Source organism: Bidens hawaiensis, unplaced genomic scaffold (genome assembly GCF_021521415.1).
Source record: "Bidens hawaiensis isolate Kalapana, Puna unplaced genomic scaffold, B.hawaiensis_p1.1 tig00015775_1, whole genome shotgun sequence".
Lineage (NCBI taxonomy): Eukaryota > Viridiplantae > Streptophyta > Magnoliopsida > Asterales > Asteraceae > Bidens > Bidens hawaiensis.
The window spans coordinates 243,092-263,723 of record NW_027492409.1 but is presented as its reverse complement, the minus strand read 5'-3'; the positions used below and the strand labels follow the sequence as shown (position 1 = coordinate 263,723).

The following is a 20,632-nucleotide window of genomic DNA, read 5'->3' as shown; positions in this document are numbered from 1 at the left end:
TATTTTCTTGATATTTAGGTTCTCTAATGTGACCTTTTTTTAAAAGCTGAAATGGCGCAAAAAGCCGTTTTATAATGGGGTAAACATGAGTCGGTTTTGTTTGGTTCGGTTATTGTTTTAAAATGAACCATGACAAAACACTTTGGTTATTGGATAACCAAAGGTAAACGGCTTTGATTAGTTCGATCATCGATTCTCAATAGGTGGTTTTAGACAATTGCGATGGTGGTACGAGATTATATAAACTGGTATGTGATGCATTTAACAAAACAATGGTTTGTGATTACATGTGAACATTTATATCGTTTGCCAAAAATACATGTGTCGTAACTTGATGGCTTTCTCACTTTCTAAGAAATTAATTATGTTCATCCCTAATCCGTACCCTTTTACCAGCATGCTATCGTTTATGTAAATGCCTCTCGTTGCTTCGTAGGCAAATCCAGATCAGGCTCTAGTGGAGTGAGGCGAGAGAAGTACTGATCCACCATGTCCTTCGTTACGTGTTCTAAGCTCGTGGGTCCCACTGTACATATTCAAAAGTAAAAACTAAGTTCATATAAACAAAGATGTACAAACATTTAAGAAAAAGATATAAAAAGTTGATACCTTTGGTGCAAAATCTTTATCCACCAGTCGTGCCCGAACACCCTGACGAAGATATTAACCCGATAATGTGATACTCTTTTAAAATATGATTTTCATTGGTACATGACTAGATGAAGAAGTGAATAAGTGATAATATACCTCATTGAGATCACCCGATACATGTCCAACCACTCCTTGTAATGACATCCGGTATTCACGAATTAGACATTGATCAAAAGTCTGTAACCGGCCTTCTCGTATCTGAATACAAAACAAAATAAAATAAAAATAAACTCAGTTTATAAAGAAGCTAAATCTTGAAGACACTTACAGATCTGAAAGCAACCTTCAAGCTCAATGGTGATGCGTATTTTAGTTTCTTTAATATTGACTTGCACCATCCGTCATTAGTTTTTCCAGCTTCACTTTCCTGTCGGTTTTACCCTTTTATTAATAAACTTATTTATAAAATCCAAATATGCAAGTCAACAGTTTCATTGTTACCAAAGCATCAATGATTTCCTCAACAGTATCAAAGCTGAAACATTTGTCAATCGTCTCGGTCCTCCTGATAACACTTGCATTATTCGGAAAGTCAATATAACTGTGCTTTTATAGACACGTTTCAATAACAGAAGGATCATCGGTTACTAGATTCTTAAGGCAATCTTCAAGTGCTGGAACATTCTGCAAAGAAATTTAAATCACAGTTTATTATATACTAATATATAGTTATCATGAAATTAAGAAAAATTAATATGTCATGAGTAGAACTTACTGCACTGGGTGAATAGTGAGTAGCCAGTCCACATGCAACCATATCTACTCCATTTAACGCATCTCCTGTTAGAGCCAAATACTCCCCTGCATAAAAATTAATTTATAAAACTCAGCATCACTTACCTTTGACCATATGTTTAATCGATTTTGAAAAGTACGAGTAAATTTAGTACCTAAATAACCGGGAAGATGCGAAAGATGAAAGGAAGCTCCAGCATCAGGATGAAAACCAATTAACGTTTCAGGCGTAGCAAAAGTCTGCAGTATGTTATAACTTACAAGTGTTCATATTAAAATAAAAAAACATAGAAATAAAAAGAAAGTGCGTATAAAAACGCTTACAGTTTTATCAGTTGCAACCCTAAATGTTCCCGGAATGGACACTCCAGCCCCTCCACCCATGGTAATCCCGTTCAATATAGCCACCTATGGATAATAGTAACTACCAGTAATCCAATCTGGTTTCAATAATCGTCGTTTCCGATTAAACATGAAGGTAGAGTTGTAGTATACTACTTACATGTGGCTTTAAATATGTGCCTACAAGATACATAAAGCTATACATAGTCCAAAAGAATTCCTTGCATCCTTCAATATTACCTGCATATTCATTGTATCAGACTATCAGTAAGAAATAATATCAAGTGTACCAACTTTAAACCGACATAAGTGGTTTCTCTTTATACCTTTTCTTATCATATCATGAACAGAAATAATATCACCACCAGCACAAAAAGCCCTACCACTGCCCTATAAAAGATACGCAGAACTATCAGTGACTTGGTATTAGTTTGTAAAAATCTGAATCCAAATGTTTGGTATTAGTTTGTAGAATTACCTTCATTACCACAAAGCCTATATCGGGGTTTTCTTCCCAACTTTTATATAGCTTCTGCAACCTCTTTCCCTGAACAGCACCAGCAGTGCCCAAATAACATAATTATAGCCGATAACAAGAAGAAAACCAACGGAAAACTCAAACAACATGCTGTTTAATTAAGGCGAAATGTTCTACTTTAAGGCATTGTTGTCAAAGGCGCAAAGGTTGAGCCTTGGGCCTACGCGCTTTAAATGCCAGGGCCCGAGATACGCCAGGTGTATAGCATAACATACCCTTTTTTAGGCTTTTCGACATGTTTTAAGCTTGTTTAAGGCTAGTTTAGGATGTTTCCGACTAGTTTACCCATAAATTTCTGAATTTTGCTTAATTTTTTAGGATTTGGCTGAAATCTGACCAAAATCTGGGCCGAAGGTCGCTTGATCGCCTGGATGGCAAACAAACGCCTCGCCTGAGGGCCTAGGCGCACGCACAAACGTTTTTTTTATTTAAAATCAGTCAAACATGTAGTATAAATATCATCTTGATTTTTTACAAAAAAGTAGAGCAGTTAACATATAAGTCAAACAAAGCATTTTAAGCATTTAAATATCAAGAAATAAACAAATCACCACATGGATGAAAAATGAGAAATTAGCAGAAACATGGACAGATTAAATAATCAAGTTGACCTCCAAACAAACATATTTAAAAAAATTAATTAAATCTAAGTCTCCCTTCCTATTAAAAAAATAACCAAATTTAACTACACCAGCAAATAATAATAATAATAATAATAATAACCTAACTAAACTAGATTAGCAATTAATTAACTTTTATTTAACGTCCAACAAACATAGAACGCCTAGGTACTCCGTACGGGGTGACCCAATGGCAAAAGGCCACTGTCAGTTGGCCCAACCCAGCCGTAAGCACCTCCAAGTTATCTCCAGTTACAGCCCGAAGGCCTACTGATGGTAAAACCCGGACGCCCTCAGGATTGAACTGGAAATCATAAAGATCTCAGTCTTCCTACCACTACACCACATCAGAAAGGGCGGCCAGCAATTAATAATAATAATGATGATAATTGTTATTATAATTACTCTATACAATTAAACTTACATAATTACACTACTACACTATATAATTACACTACTTGATAATAATAATAATAATAATATATATATATATATATATACCATGGAGGTGTTAAGCGCATTCAGGAACGACGGTCTATTAAGCAGGACGGATCTGGAACATGCATTGCCTTCAACTAACACCTGCAAATTCATTCATTATCATTATTAAATTCATTATCATGGATTTGTGTGTGTGTGATGAATATATTAATAACAACTAAGGAGGAGTTACGGTTGAATCAGGATCGCCGGTGGTAACTAATTGATGATCGGATAGAAAAGCGTTGCTGCTGGTGTTGATGTTGCTGTAAGTGCTAATTCGTTGGAACGAAGGTGAAATTGAAGGTGACGTGATCTTCTAGCTAAGCTCTGCATGCATCTCTCTGTGAAAAATGAAGGTCACAAACTAGCATATGTTTTTCTGTTCTACTTTTAATACATATATATGTTTTTGTATTTTTTAAACCGTAAGGGGTAATTCTGTCTTTTAACAAAATCATTCGGGTGGATTTTAATTTATTCAAAAATTTATAAAATTGTTAGATATGTATCACTTATTTTAAACCAACTACCCCGTGATGTTTAAAAGTTTATTAATTTTTTCATACGTTAATGTTTTTTTTAAAACATTAAATATGAGTATTTTATTCTCTTTGATTTGAGTATGTTATTGCTATATTTTTTTATTTTAAAAACTTAACGTGTTACGTGATTACCATTAAGGACCAATAAATGGGTCAGACGGGTTCGGTCGTTCGGGTCATGGGTCTAAAGGTTAAGGTTGGAATAGTTCAATACAAAAAAGGTTTATTTAGTTTGGTTTGGGTCGGGTCGGGAGGGGTTCGGGTCGAAAGTGGTCAAGTTATAACGGATTTGGGGTTAGAACAGTGTTAGACGGAACATATTGTAGGTCAAGACACGTTTAATGTAACGTTATGTGCGCACCTACAATCGTTGTGTGACGTGCTTACTAGCACCGGTTAAGCTTCCAATGTCGCATTACGAGCATACAATCATCGGGTTATGCACATACTATTGTGCAGTCACACACGTACAGAAACAATAACACCGCTTAGGCGTTCGATGTCATGTTTGCGTGCATATCCCGCAGTATCGTGCGGGCACCCAACTAGTAATAATACAATATATGAGTTTTTTTATATTTAAGTAATTGACTCCAGGCCTATGTGCTGGTGGTGAAGTGATCAGAAATAGACTTGGTATTTTATGTGATCCAAGTTTGATTCTCGTCGCCAACATTTAGTTTCAACGGTGCCAGAGTGATGATGAGAGACTAGCCAAGTAGATGGCGTCAACTAATTGGATCTTTGAACTGAACTCGTGCCTTCGAGCGGGTGTTCACTTTAGGTTAAGGTTATTCCCGACTCGAAATGCGAGTGTATCTTGTTGTGATGAATTTAATAAATAGCTTACTTGGAGAATTCGTTGGCTGTTAAAAATAAAAATGTATTTATTTATTACTTTCTAAATCATTTATAGACGTATGGGGTCATCTTCTTAGGTGTTTGTCTCATGGCATGTTCGATGTTCCTTATCTAGTCCAGATACATTTTAGTTTAGACTCATATTTAATGTATATTTTATATTCTGTAATAATTTTGTAGCATATTTTTTTTAATTTCAATTAAAAGAATTTTGTTTCTCGGATTAGTGGTGATAAGACTTTGATATTTGAAGAGATGAATTTACATGATATTAAATATCAGAAGACTTTAATAGTATTAGTTATTAATTTAATCTATCAAACTTGATATGAATGATTTATGTCGTATTGTCGTATCTCTAATAATTCTAGTATTAAATACAATAAATATATAGTTATTGAATATTAATTAAAAATAAAATAGTATCCACATAATCAAATACCAGTTAAATACACAAATCATCTCACTATTGTACCAGTCCAAACCACCACAACTAAACGTCAAACATACATGTTTGTCGTAAAGCTATGCCCATACACATATTATAATGTCCCTTACATAGTTGTTTTCCTAAAATGGCTCACATACTCAATAAAATATATTAACATAGTTCGGATAAAAACATAAGTAAACTTTAAGATGAGATGTAAAGTGAATCTGGAAAATAATGTAACTTAATAGATTTAATTAGAAGATGACAATTTCATCAATAATTTGATTTAAATTATAACCAAAAAAACAAAATTGAAATAACCACAATTTTGAATTTTCTTTTATTTTAATTAAACTACCTTTAAGCACATATAATTTTTATATACTTCGTTGTATTAAGTTATTTTATTTTTATTTATTTTCTTTCACTTGAATACAATATTATTATATGAAAACGATTTATTAAATGCTCACACATCATGTATAATTATGTCTAATAACATATATAATACTTCGTAATTATATATGTAATTACGTGTTATTTATTATACATATGCTTCGTAATTATAAAGAAGTGGTATTTGATGTACTATAATAACATTTTCTATAACATGTGTAAACTATTTACAAAGCAAATGAAACTCACCTAATTAATGATATTAAGCTTCGATTAAGTGGACCTCGCCTCGGATATACTTTCTACCCTCATGAAATAGATCTACCAAATAATCCTCTTCAATTGCTTCAATTGTTTATATACGAGCGAGTTAAACAACGTCGAAAAAGCGCATCAATGATAGATCTTGCTAGTATTCTGTCAAACATTCAGACTCGCTATATTGTTTTGCTTCCATATATGTATTAAGCATAAGATTTGAATAGAGATGTGTACTCATAAATACTTATACAACATGATTAGAACTTTAGAAGAAGTCTATCACGACATCACAATCTTTGATGTTTATCTCCCTTAGTCCACGTAAAGGCTTATCCAATTGCCTAAATTGTGTAGACTATAGAATAATTAAATTAAAGATACTATAAAGCTATGTGAGTATAAGTGGACAAGTGGTTTAAATGTTTAACTATTAAACTATGTGACTCATAATCTGTTATAACTTATAACTAAACCGACTATACATGTGTCACTAGATCTTTGTCTCAAATAAAATATCAGATAAAAACTATGTAGCGAATTATACTTTTAAGTACATTAAATGCTCTTCAAATGAGCTTACATAAACGATTATTCATAATTCATTAAAACATATAAATGATTTCTCAACAATTAACTTATTTAATATTTATGTAAACAAGTAGGCAGTTTGATATTACAACCTTTCGCAACTCCTACAATGCCAGGAATATGAAGTGGTCCAGGCTCCTGATAGTCACAAAGGCAATTTTCTTGGTGTTGGAGAATTTGACAACACTCTGAAGGTGGATTGTCTATTTTAGTAACGAATCGATAAGGAAAACACGCATAAAGTACTTTATCCACATAACAATGTTCCTCTACATCCGCATGCACTTGCACCATAAGATTTATTGTGACTACCATCACCATGACACAAAGAAAACTTGAAGCCTTCATTGCAAAATGAAGAGATGATACTTTTTTAAGCTTATAGTCTTAAATTGAAGTATTGAACAAGTTTAGCAATGCTATTTATAACCATAGAAAAATCAAGATGTGAAAACCTTGATATATCGTTCACTTTTTGATCAATGGCGATTAAATAAATATTAATAATATAAAATGGTCATAATATACTATACTACAAAAAAATTAATTTTAATAAATGCAAAACAAAATCAATAAATATTACTTTTTTTATAAAATAAATATTATTAGACATATACTAAAAACGAAATCACAGAGTTATATTGTTCATAAATGTATACAATTTTTTCTTATTATGGATTTTAACAAAGCAAAAAACCGACATTTGACAACGAGTTTCGGTTGTCGCCTCCAAACACTTGCGCTCCGGTGACATATATGAAATTAATGATCTGAGGAATGTTGCCGCACATTGACCGAATTTCCCTATCATATCATGTTTAACGGCTACAAGCTTGGTTACATCATTCTCATTGCAAATTCTCGCATATCCAAGCACATTTATTACTTTTAAAATGGAGATACTATAACAAATTACCCCTTAGTAAAGCACTAGAACTCGATTATAAAATTCAAACTCGACTCGTGAGTAGTTTTATAAACTTAAGCTTACTTAGGCTTAGCTTGTTCATTAGATGTTACATACTTAATTATTTAATTTATAAATTTGGTTTTTAATATTATATATATATTTATAAGTATAATTGTAATATATAGCATAAATATACTATACAGTTATTTCTTGTACAACTATAAAAAGTAATAACGATTATATATAGCAAATAAAAAGTATCTAACTAGAAAGTTTGTTTAAGCTAGCGAAAAAACTCGACCTTGGCACGTGTGAAGCTTGAGCTTAAACTTATTTACTATATGAGTCTCGACAAACAGACGAGTCAATCTTCAATAGACGAGTAACTTACGAGTGGCTTTGCTCATTTAAACCCATATTAAGCTATTACCTAGAAGGATTTTGTGAACCTAGACCATTAGAAGATATTTATTTGTTCAAGGAAAATGATTAAACTTACCGTTAATGATATTTATCTACCTAAAAAATATTTTAATAGACAAATAATATCATTGTCTTTAAATGTAATTAGTACCCAACTAATATCATTTTTCAGAAAAGGTTTGTCAAATACCAAATGTCTCTTTGACATGTGATGACTGATTTTGACGTTTCATGTCTGACTCATTCAGGTAAACCATCTAGAGAAAACCCACCATTGTGGGAAAACTCCATTGAGCATGGTTTCGAATCTAAGACTATAAAAATTTCAAACCAACTATCACGCTCATACGAATATGCGATTGAACCACAAGGCCAATTACATTGATATTACTTTCCATCGTTTTTATTTATCTATTGAAATTATCACGTTTAAAGTTAACGTATAACTAGTGTACTTCTCAACCTAGTTCAAATGTCGTGATGTGCATCTACGGGGATTTTAAAATATGGGGATTTTTAAAACTAGTAATTGGTTAAGTAGTCACCAGGAATAGGGCTCGAACCCAAGTATGATAAAAACCAGAATATTAACGTAACACATGTTAGCCATCAGAGCAACAACTTATCTTATTTAAGGGATATGTTTAATTAAATAAAACAAGCAAGTTTGGAAACCCCCCGAATCACATGAAACCTAAAAATATACATCTCAAACTGGAATTGCAAATGAGCAATAAGGAAATTAGGGATTGGTTACACAGTAGTAGGTGATGTTTGTTTTCTTATAGGTAAAATGTCTATAATATGCGAACCACATCTGCAGACATCTGTAGTAGAAGATGTAGACTAAGCCTTCGCATTCTGCAAGAAGAGTGAAAAATATGAAAAAAATCATGTTATATAGATTTTTTAAGAAAATAATGGGAGAGAGGAAAAGAAGGAAAAGAATAGAAAATTTGAGCATATTATCACCCTCCCAAATTGAAGAGATTAGGAGCGAAAAGATTTATGCCTAATAATAACTTCATATCAATTCCTAAATTACTATCATATCTAACTCCATTTTATAGTTTATTTAAAGAGTACAATAAGAAAATTGTATATTTCTTTTCTTTTCCTCTTAACTCAGAAACACCTAAAATGTTTAGTTTCCTTTATTTAATTTCCTTTTTATTAAACTCAGAAACATGAAATAAATCACACATTTTCCTTCCCATAGCCTTCTTTTCCAAGCAAAATCCCCCAGTACGTGAAAGAGTGAAAAAGTGCTTTCGTTGTTGTGGAAGAATAAGACATCGTATCTTAATGTACATATTTAATTTATTCGGAGCTATTAGAGTGGGATCCACTTTTTGGGGAATATGAGTCGAAGCAATGACAAGAATACTTCTAGTTTCATAATGCCTGGAGAGAAGGTTCGCTAATAGGCCTAGGAAGAAGTCATTTGACTTATTCACTTTCTTTTATGTCATAAATCTCATTCCTTCCCCTAGCTTTCTTTTCTGTCATAGCTCTCATTCCTTCCCCTCATCTCGTTAAATGAGACTTGGGAACAACAGCGTAGCCAAGATTTTTTTTCTACGGGTTTCGAAAATTTTAGAGGGGCGAACGATCGATTGTCTATCACTAAAGTTCTTGTTTTTTTGTCTAGTCCGGTTAAGTGGTTCGGGTCAAATCACATAATAAAAGTATAGAAAAATCAAATTACTTATAATTGAAATGTGGGTTAATTTCGTTGTCAAGGTTTCTAAGGGTTCAACGGAAACATTTCTACGGATTCGATGTTGAAATTTCTACGTAAACGATGTCGAATTGAAAAATATATAATACTAAAAAGCTTTTTTTTACGTGTTCGATTGAACCCGTTCCCTAAAATTAGGGCCACCCAAACCGCTCGCCGCTCGCTCGTTTTTTGCTTGATTGAAAACGAGCCGCTCTGCTCGGTTCGGTTTGTAAACGAGCCAAGCAACGAGCAAAGATCTGCTCGGTTCAGTTCGGCTCGAATATTTTTAATTTATTATATATATAATTATATATGAACAAATATATAAATTTATAGACAAAACACATAAATATAAGCTTACAATTATTTTTACCCTTTATATTTTTCATATTCCGTCAATTTTATAGTTTTATTTGTTCGCTTAAAGTTTTTAGAATACTAAAATTTGTTTACATGATCATTATATCTCACTCCAAACTTATTTTAACAAAAATTTATAATTTATTACACGTTTATCTAAAAACTACTAATTATTTTAAAAATATATTATTTACAACCTTCAAAATTATTTTTTATTGAAAATTTTCAAAGTAAAAAAGAAACCTTGTTATTATTATTCCAAAACCCAAACGCTCTTTAAACCTCCTGTTGCAGCACCTCTTGCTTTTAAAACCCAAACCTTATTATTATTATTATTCCAAGTACCATCACTCCCAATCAATAATAATGAAATCCCCCCTTGAAGAATCCGACGTAGGCATCTCCTGCTTCATCTCACCCCTCCCTGGTTTCCAAGCCATTCTCAAGCAAAGGTCTTTATTATTATTATTATTATTATTATTATTATTATTATTATTTTGTTTACTTCATTCAAAGCAATCGGCTTTCGACAGTTCCAGCTAACTTTGGGGCATGATTCATAACTGTTATTATTATTATTATTATTATTATTATTATTAAAGTTCCAGCTAACTTTAGTGCTGTTCAGCTCGAATGCTATTATTATTATTATTATAAGCATCTTCTCACATTTTCGCTAAATTTATTATTATTATTATTATTATTTTTATTATTTTTATTTTTATTATTATTTTTTCAGATATTCTGATTTTGTGGTAAACGAAGTGGATTTGAACGGGAATGTTGTTCATTTGATCTCACTTCAACCGCCACCAGAGGTAGGTTCACAAGATATATCATTATTCTATATATAATCTTCACTTTTATTTATTTGTTAATCATCTATCTATATTATATTATAGGTATGTTTGTTTTTATCAATCCCAACTATTATCTTTTGGTCACTGATAGTCCCAACTTTTAAAGTATTTGTTTCTAACGGTCCGCGACTAACAGAATTCTAACACGCCGGAAAAACGTTTTTTTTTTGCTGGAAAACTCACATTTTTTTCCTGAAAACTCAACATTTTCGTCCCAAACATCTTGGTAACTTCGTATCGGACATTTAGGAACCGTTTTCTAGTAAAAGCGCAAATTATTGAGGTCGACGGAACCTGAGAACCATCGTCGTAATCGGTTTATGATGCTCAAGTGGTGGTGATTGGTTGGCGGTGAGTCAATTGGTGGTTGTGGCGTTGTTTTTGGTGGTGTTTTTCGGCAAAAAATGTGACTTTTCAGGCGACCTACAACTAACGACGCTAGGATTCTGTTAGTCGCGGACCGTTAGGAACAAATACGTTAAAAATTGGGACCGTCAGCAGCCAATTCGTTAATTGGGATCGGCAATGACCACAAACAATAGTTTGGATTAATAAAAACCAATATACCTATATTATACTAGCTTTTATCCCCCGTATTACAAAGTTGTTTTATTTTATTTGTTTCTAATATTTATATATTTTTTTGGATTTAATTTTATTTATTTATTGTAAGGAAGTTAATAATAAACTTAGGATTTGATGATTAAAGGGTTTCACAAGTAAATGAGATGTTATAACTCGGGTTTAAAAGCTATCTGGGGTTTGGTGAGACCCATGACTCAGTTGTTTTTTTACTATAAAATTGTTTCTTAATTATAACTAATATTGTTATTTTTTAATTCGGATATTAATTTTTATTATATTCCTATTTTATAGGATTTTCATATCAAATATTTGATAAGATTAATTTTTAATTTAATGAGATGTTATAACCCGTTTAAGGGCTATCTGGGTTTGGTGTGACCCATACCCGTGAATTCGGGTCAAATGCATGAGAAGTTTCTATTTACAAATAAAGCAATCTGGTAGCTTGAGAGAATGTAGAGATGTTTCGTTTATATATATATTTAAGATTATATTTTTTATTATTATCAAGCAGATAGTAGAAGCAGAGGAACCTGTAACCAACGCAACAGATCAACTCAACGCTAATCATGATACTGAAATCGAATCCTTTAGAGCTCTAGCTGGCGATTCCGATGCCCATTCCCTCAAGGAATTCATACATCAACATCAACGGGGACCCACCTCCATTCTTCTTTCTCCATCTTCCGATAAACTTCACCGAACCGTATGAATATTTATTTATTAATTAATAGCGCGCGTTTGTATGTCTTGTAATTGAATTTCATTATTTACGCAGGCGATGCATAATTTCTTTAAAGAAAAACTCAGGTTCTTGGTTACCGACACAGTAGATGGACCGGATCCCTCATCAAAATGCATTCGTGTGAGATTCAATTCCAATGGCGGTTCTAAGAAACGCAAAGGCAGAGGTGACACACCTTATGATAGTCGGGGTTCAGATCACTGGCCAAATCATTGGGAAGTTCCTCAGGTCATTATTACTTTTGAGTTTTACAATTTGCTAGATCATAAACATATATACATATTAAGAGAAAAGATAGAATACAATAATTGCTAAACGTACATTAGGTACAAGAATACTTATATTCATAAATTCGATCCATGAAATCACATCACAAGATCTCGAAGTCGTCAATACATATCCAATTAATCATTGGTTCACCGAAATAAACAATTTTGGATCGTTAATCGATCAATTTTTCACTTTTCTTCATGAAAACCGTTTTTGAGCGTTTTAGTTTTTTGGCTGAGCGTTTTAGGTTTTTGGCTGAGAGTTTTAGTTTTTGGCTGAGTGTTTTAGTATTTTTGCCTTTGAGCGTGTCGCGTACCTATCGTACGTTAAGCAATTATTGTACAGTAACCTCACCCTACATATTAATTAGTGGTCACTTGTGTGCATTATTAGCATTTATTTACAAATTAATGGGCAATAGCTAATGGTGTTTATAACAACTAGAAAGTTTATATAATCGGTTTTGAAATGTCAATCATGTCTCATTTATATTTATGAAAGCGCATTTTCAGATTTCATCTATGTAAGGAAAACAAGGATACACAAGAGGCATTAGGCGTGATTGGAAAGATGCTTGGGATTCAGGTTTTGCTTCTTACTGTGATGCTTACTCATTATTTGGTATAATATTCGATAGAATGGGTGAAAATAATAGTTTTTTTAGTATATGCTTTCTCTCTTTCACTACTTTACGTTAATGTTAATCCTTGCATCCCATATAATTTTGCGACACTTTTGTTTTGTAATATCCCGTACAATGTCATAAAAGTTTCTATTTTTATGTTACAACTAGCCTATATGGCGTGTGACACACAGGTTAAAAAATTTATTCTTAAAACATATTAATAAGTATAATGTAAGAAATTTTGAAAATCAAATAAATTTGTAATCAGTTAACTTAAATATGACATGAAAGATGAAAAAATATATAAAAATTTATTACAAATTTCTAAATACTTCTTTGCAAGGTTGTAAAAGTCGCTAGGCGTTCCCTAGGCGGCCGACTGTGGTGTTGGGTGTACTCGGAGTACTCGGGGAGTACTCGGACATGGTAAATCTAAAAAAAATTAGTTTTTGGATATTATATATATGTCGAATATCATAAATTTACTAATATTTATAACAAAATAGGTAAAGATCAATACAAATAAGAGAAATACATTTTTAAGTAATAAATTATTCTAAAAATTGTTAGTCATTAAGCCAAAATCGGCCCAAATTCACCGACTAGTTGCGATTCTGACTAAGGTTGACCACATTTAGTCAATTCTTAGAAACTAGGCGGAATTAAAGAAACTCGCCTCGGCGACATACCTTGTAGCGAGTACTCGGGGAGTACTCGGCATTGGAAACCTACTTTTACAACATTGCTTCTTTGTATACAACATTCGATGTAGCTTTTGAAAGATTACCATCACTATCTAGGATAACAACTTTGGGGCCGTCTCGACTTGTAACTCTTGATAATGCAAACAAAAGTTTACATGTTTTAAATCGGTTGGTTATGACTCAAACCGGTTTCGACTTTTGACAAGACAACAAAAAAAAATTAATATATAATTTAACAAACATAATTGTTCTCCTTCTATACTATTTAATAAGGGTGCTCACGTTTCGGTTATTTAGTTTTTATAAGGTTGGTCTTATGTATAAACAATCCGCACACTTGCAGTTACTAATATTAACTTTTACAGCCAAGGTCATTTGGATTTTCTGGTACAAAAGACAAGCGTGCAGTAACAACTCAGCAAGTAACCGTGTTCAAGCAGCGTGCGAATAAGTTGGCTAGTCTAAATAAAAGATTAATCGGAATTAAAGTTGGTAACTTTTGGTAAGCGCAATAAGTTTAAACTTTAAACCTCTAGGTCTGGTCATCTTTAATCTATCTTTATCGTAACACATAGAATCTGAATCTGTCACTGTGTTGCATGTAGTTATGTCAACGAAGGGCTTGTTCTTGGTCAACTCCACGGGAACCGATTCACAGTCACACTAAGGTTTGTACATAAATTCATAAGATTCATTATTTTAATTACATTATGCTGATTCCAACAACCTTGCCGCCTTTTCCCAACTCGGCCATCATTACTCGCCAAGGTCCAACTCGGTCAAAAGTCGGAGTACTCGGGATTACTCGGCCACAATTGTTTTATTATTATTTTTATTTATAATTTTTTTTAGTAAAAAATTAAAAATAACAACAAAACATGAATTTTTTGAATTATTTTTTTTCATATGAATTATGCTTATTTTGACGTGAATTATGCTTATCTTAACATATATATAATATCCAATAATTATTTTATGTTATATTTATCATGTCCGAGTACAAGCCGAGTACCCTCCGAGTACTCCCTACAAGGGGGTCGGCCGCCTAGGGACCGCCTAGCGAGTTTTACAACATTATTTTTTTCCACAAAGAATTGTGATTATTTAATAATTTTTTGTAATTTTTGCATAAAGAAATGTGATTATTTAATAATTTTTTGTAGGGGAGTGGCTGCAGATTCAGAGGATACGGTAAAGGCAGCAGCAGATGCATTAGGAAAACATGGATTCATAAACTATTTTGGCATGCAGGTACTGATATTCTGTTAAGTGTTTATTATTCCAATTTTCTTTACTTTATTCTGCTTGCCACATCAGCTTTTCCATTTATCTTGGAACAGCGATTCGGTACTGGTTCTGTACCTACTCACCTTATTGGTGCTAAATTGCTTCGTGGAGAATGGAAAGAGGCAGTTGGCATGATTCTTGATCCGAGGGATGGTGATATCCTTTCAATTTGAGTGTCGTGAAGTTATTTGAATGATTTGAAAAATGTATTTCATGATTATTTGTTTTCTTTAATATAATATTTTGGACACAAAGGGATGATATAAGGAGGATAAGGGAATACTATAAAGAAAGTGAGGACATTGATGGGACCTTGAGACAACTTCCTCGGTTTCTGGTAGCTGAAAAGGCCATAGTAAGTTTATTGTTAATTTCCTTTCGTATGTTATTATTTAGTAATTAATATTTTTTTTTTTAAATTTTTTTAACTAGTTATGTTTTTCTCTTATATCAGCTGCAGTGTTTAAAAAAGAGTCCCGGGAACTACTTGCAAGCTATGAAGGCTGTACCTAGGACCCTTAGAATGATGTAAGTATCACTTTTGTTAGCAAAGTTCACTTAGGTTTGAGTCAAAACGGGTTCCGGTTAAAATGGGCTCGGGTCAGGATGAGCTGGTTTAAGTAAGGTTCAGTTTGGTTCGGGTCAAAACGGGTTCTGGCTAAATAGGCTCGGTCAAGATGGGTCGATTTATAAAATGTATGAAGTGATTAAATTATCAAAAATAGAACAAAATCATATCCCTATCACCAGCACCAAAGACAATAGCATAAAAAACATAAATTAAGAGTCAACCTCAAGAAATGGATCATGAATTAAAGCATAGTTATTAAAAGCTCTCGCTTCTTGCGCCTAGGCCCATTTTTCTTGTGAGGCCCAATATATGCGCTTGAGTTCCTAGGCCTTCGCTTCTTGAAGTTGATGACACCTCAATAGGTATTGATGACGGATCAAGAACAATGCTCATTTGAACCTTTACTATTTATTACTTTTTGAACTTTTGGTTTTCATCTTTTCAACATTTTGGTATTTGAACTTTTGGTACTTTACTTTGAACATTTTGTTTTTCAAGTTTTGGAACTGAACTTGAATCTGGATTCTTTTAGAATTTTGGTACTAAAATGGTGATATTAAATGTTATATAATGGCTTTTGTTTATTTAATATGAAGAATAGTAGTATATTTCTAATACATAATATATTTAAAAAAAATTATTCAAGTGCGCTTTTTTTTTCTTAGGCCCCCACTTTGTTTGTAATTTACCATTTCTAATTCCATTGATATTTCTTGATGTTTGAGTCTTAACTTATGCTTTTTGATGCTGCTGGCTCTTGTGTTGGCAATACTGCAATAGGGCTATGATTTTGTTATTTTTGTTGATAATTTAGTCATTTGATACATTTTTTTAAGTTGACCGGAACCTATTATAGTCAGAATCCGTTTTGACCCAAACCAAGATGAACCTTTCTTAAACCAGCCAATTCTGACCCGAACCAAGTTGAATCTTTTTTATACCAACCCATCATTAGCCTGAACCCGTTTTGACCCGGCCCGCCTATTTTACCAAACTACTTGTGCTTTATGTTTTGTCATATAAAATGGATTTTTGTCTACATTTCAGGTATGTGCACAGTTACCAAAGCTATCTGTGGAACCATGCTGCTAGCATGAGAGTGCAAAAATACGGTCTGAATCATTTATGATTATTTTAAAAACATGTTTCAATAGCTTATGTTTTTCTTTCCTGTAAATGTATTTTTGTGCATTACATTTCTTGTATAAAAAAATTTGTGTTTTTTCAGGGATTGATAAAGTAGTATTAGGGGATTTAGTTTATTGCAACGAGGAAAGTTGTAACGAAGTTAAGCAAGTTGATGATTCTGAATATGAAGACATTGTGTGCAATGATTCCTCTGAAAATAACCATTTAGATGAGGCTGATGCACATGCATCTGAAGAAAATTACACGTCGGTTAAGGTCAGATTAAATTATACCATACAAGATGCTAATTTAAAGCTGTAAACGGATCGGACGAGACCTTGTTTGTGTTCGCTCGTTTAGCTTTTATCACAAACAGACGGTTCGTGAACATATACTGGGCGAAGTTTCGTGTTCTTCATAGTTATCAAAGGTGCTAGGCGCCAGAAACTAGGGCCTGAGAAAATAAAAAAGCGCACTATAATGAATTTTTTTTAAATATATTATGTTACATAATTATATTAGTTTAATTGTTACTATTAATCTACTATTCTTTGAATATATTTATAAAACTAATATAATTAGATAATGAAAATCATCTAACTAGTATTGAACTATTGAAATATTTTATTTCCTTATAGAAGAATTGAATTCTATATAAAATTTAAATTGTGTTCTAAAGTATATGCATAGAAATTGTACACTATTATAGATAATTCAATCATGTTCGTTCATTAACTCTATAAACGAACATAGACAATAAGACAAACGTAAACAAACACAAATGAACATAAATAAATACAAACAAACTTATATTAATTTGGGAATATTAATTTAGCTTTACGAGATTTTGTATAAAGGTTAAGCTAGTAAAATAATAAAAGTTAATAAATCTATAAAGTTTAATGTTAGGATAATAAACCAAAAAATATTAATGCCAAAACTGAAACCGAACGTAACAAAAATTAATGAACATAAGTGAACACATTACTAAACGTTCACGAAAATAAATTAACTCAAACTCTGTTCATGTTTGTTCTGTTAATTATGAATACGTTTGTTTTATTGTTTATAGGTTGTCAACAATGAAGATCTTGCTTCCGGTCGTTACACTTATACCGATGTTGTCCTTCCTTTGCCTGGGTAAGGAACTTCACACTTGATGCTACATCAAACTTTTGGTTTGTTGAATATTTATTTATTTATTTATATTTGACATTTTTATATGGTAGTTCAAGAGTAATTTATCCACATAACGACATTGAACAGTATTATCAACATTTGGCCAACAAGGTGTGTTTTTTACTACAATCTCATATCAATCTCGAATATAATGTATGTTCCATGACAGGATGGTGTCAGCTTGACAGAGAGTACGCATAACGTCAAGTAAATTATTCTGCTTCGTCTTTTATTCTATTTGCATACATGATTTGCATTACATCCATATGATACACTATATATCCTCTTGTTAAGAGGGTGCTAGCAAACTGGATATCAGTAGGCTGTTCAAAAAGCCCGCGGCTCGAGGCTCGCTTAAAAATAGATCGAAAATAGCTTGGCTTGTAAAAGCTCGATCCTAAATGAGCTCGAGCCAGGGTCAGCTCGGCTCGTGGCTCGGTCTTGGCTTGACTTGTTAGCTCGGCTCGTTGGCTCGTTTTGATTAAACCCTAAATTTTAATATCTATATATAATAATAGCATGCCAAGAAATAAATAAATAAAAATTATACATATATTATGTCACTCGATACCTAAAACCTTATAAAAGAATAACTAAAATAAAACATATAAAGTTATAAATTCTCTAGTTTATAATTTGTATATAATATGTATGCTAAAATTATAATTTTTGTCTTTTATATATCAAAATTTGTAAAATATAAAATAAAAAAAATAATAAATAAAAAAAAATTAAACAAATTAAAGGAGCCCGACTCAAGCTTTAAAACGAGCCGAGCTTGAGCTCGATTTTTCAGCTCGATAAAGAAAACGAGCCGAGCTCGAGCTCGAGCACACTCTGGCTCGACTCGACTCGGCTCGTTTACAGCCCTACATACTTCTTTGTGGATAAAAGTTAAATAAACAATGCATTAAAATTGGTGAAAAAAACATATTCAGTGAGCAATAATACCAAATACCAATCCTCAATTAAATTTAAGTACATGTATTAAGATGGATGTGCATATAAGCATTGTCACAATTATTGTATTTTTGTAATAAATAAATGCTACTAAAAATATGATAGGGAGTTCTCGTTGACCAGCATGACTGGAGCTTATCGGCGCGTATTTGGAAAAGCAAAGGATTTTGAATGGTTACTCGCTTCTTCCTTTTTTCTATATGTATACACGAGATACATGAAATTTTAAATCTAGATTGTTTGTTGTAGGGAGTTGATAAAGTATAGAGATGTAAGTATCCCGTTGACAGTGACGGATTTAGACATAGTTACAAATGCCAACAAAACACCAAATGAAGAAGCGGTGTTGCAAGAAAACGAGTTGCTGACGGAGCAGCTAGCCCTCAAGTTGAGCTTCACACTTGCAGCATCTTGCTATGCGACTATGGCAATCAGGGAGTTGCTCAAAACATCAACTTCTGTAAGTATTATACACGACAGCAAGTTTTTTTTTTATTTTTTTGACTTAACTGCATGGTTGGTCTCTGTGGTTTACGGTTTTTGCACGCTTGCTCCCGGAGGTTTAATAACTACATATTTGATCCCTGTGGTTGTAAAAATATTCACAAATGGGCCCGATAGTTGCATTTTCATAACATAAATGGTCCTTAGCATCTAACATCGTTGTATTAATTTTCCAGTTAAGTCTAAATGAAATTACCAAACTACCCTTTGTTTAAAAAATAAATACATATATCATTAAAAAAACCAGGCGGGTCCCAAGTAAAATAAAAATAAAAAGCGATAAAGACTTGTGGGACCCACAAATGGACCCGATGGAGGTTGAAGATAAAGTTGGTGTGGGTTCCACAAGTCTTTAACTAAAGTTACATTCCTGATTTAACTAGATTATAGTTTTTGGTTGTCTCCTCGTCACGTGTTTATGTTTGCATGGGTGCTTACGGGTTTTTGATTTCACAGGTTGCTTTCCACAAGGCATTAAATCAGTAGACTTGTCCGAAAACGCTTTGGCTCATGAAATTTTGTTGTTTTTATAACAGTTGATTTGAGTATGCTTTTGGATTTGGCAAAAATTATTCATATCTGGACAACTGATAAATGATGGAGGCCTCAATAGGTTCGGGATGAAACCGGTTTTTAGCATTTAGTTAATCGGATAATGCGTGTGTAATCCGCATTATTGGATGAATATACGTACGTGGTATTGACCATGTTTTTGGTAGCTCATGCATATGCACGTTTCTTTGTTTGTAAGCCTTATAAAAGGCCTCCTAGTTTTGTTGAATGTTAAGAAAAAAATCGATAAAAAAATAAGAAATATCTCATAAAATAGTAACTAACTTTCAAAAGCGTTCTAATTAGGTCACTCATGCATATTTCTCAAATCGGGTCACTAAATCTTGAAATTGAGTCTTACCGATTTTTTTGTTTGTTAAGAAAGAAATGAAGGATAAGATGTGGGGTCGGAATTTCCAATATATGTAGTTGTTTTTTAAAAAATTAAAAAAACGTTAATTATATTAAAATTCAAAAATAAAAAATAAAAATTAACGTCACCGTTCAACGTCAACATAAAAAAAAAAGATGAAAAGAGTTCCTATGTGAAACAAAAAATAAAAACGTTAAAAGAACATGTTAAAACCTTTAATTTAATAAAATATGAAATTTGATTGATCTAATTGTAACACTTTTTAAAGTTGAATGATCTAATTAGAACACTTTTAAAACTTGGTTACTATTATATAAAATTGTCTCAAAAAAATAATGTCTCGTTCTCTATATTATGTAATTGGAGTCTAACCCGCTCAAAGGGTATATCAATTTAGCCATCTTGAATCGCCTACTATCATCA

At 32.5% G+C, this 20,632-nt stretch overlaps 1 protein-coding gene and 1 pseudogene across 2 annotated transcripts; one reads left to right on the top strand and one right to left on the bottom strand.

The window, feature by feature from the left end:
- Nucleotides 1–251: 251 nt before the first annotated feature.
- On the bottom strand, nucleotides 252–6,058 carry LOC143549756 (3-hydroxyisobutyryl-CoA hydrolase-like protein 1, mitochondrial; annotated as a pseudogene). Its single transcript, XR_013138192.1, has 14 exons — nucleotides 5,851–6,058; nucleotides 3,601–3,706; nucleotides 3,388–3,468; nucleotides 2,207–2,275; nucleotides 2,055–2,118; nucleotides 1,889–1,968; nucleotides 1,711–1,794; nucleotides 1,542–1,626; nucleotides 1,367–1,452; nucleotides 1,093–1,275; nucleotides 920–1,018; nucleotides 748–849; nucleotides 610–651; nucleotides 252–526 (listed from the first exon to the last, which is right to left on the bottom strand). The product of XR_013138192.1 is annotated as a 3-hydroxyisobutyryl-CoA hydrolase-like protein 1, mitochondrial (transcript).
- A 4,088-nt stretch (nucleotides 6,059–10,146) lies between these two features.
- LOC143549779 (multisubstrate pseudouridine synthase 7-like) lies at nucleotides 10,147–19,923 on the top strand. Its single transcript, XM_077040590.1, has 19 exons — nucleotides 10,147–10,318; nucleotides 10,606–10,684; nucleotides 11,826–12,017; nucleotides 12,090–12,275; nucleotides 12,828–12,911; nucleotides 14,021–14,157; nucleotides 14,261–14,323; nucleotides 14,819–14,906; nucleotides 14,996–15,099; nucleotides 15,195–15,297; nucleotides 15,397–15,470; nucleotides 16,561–16,625; nucleotides 16,742–16,917; nucleotides 17,714–17,781; nucleotides 17,871–17,931; nucleotides 17,990–18,027; nucleotides 18,886–18,954; nucleotides 19,030–19,240; nucleotides 19,741–19,923. Exons 1-19 carry the CDS (start codon nucleotides 10,233–10,235, stop codon nucleotides 19,768–19,770), a joined length of 1,914 nt encoding a protein of 637 aa, XP_076896705.1. The 5' UTR covers nucleotides 10,147–10,232; the 3' UTR covers nucleotides 19,771–19,923.
- Nucleotides 19,924–20,632: the final 709 nt, after the last annotated feature.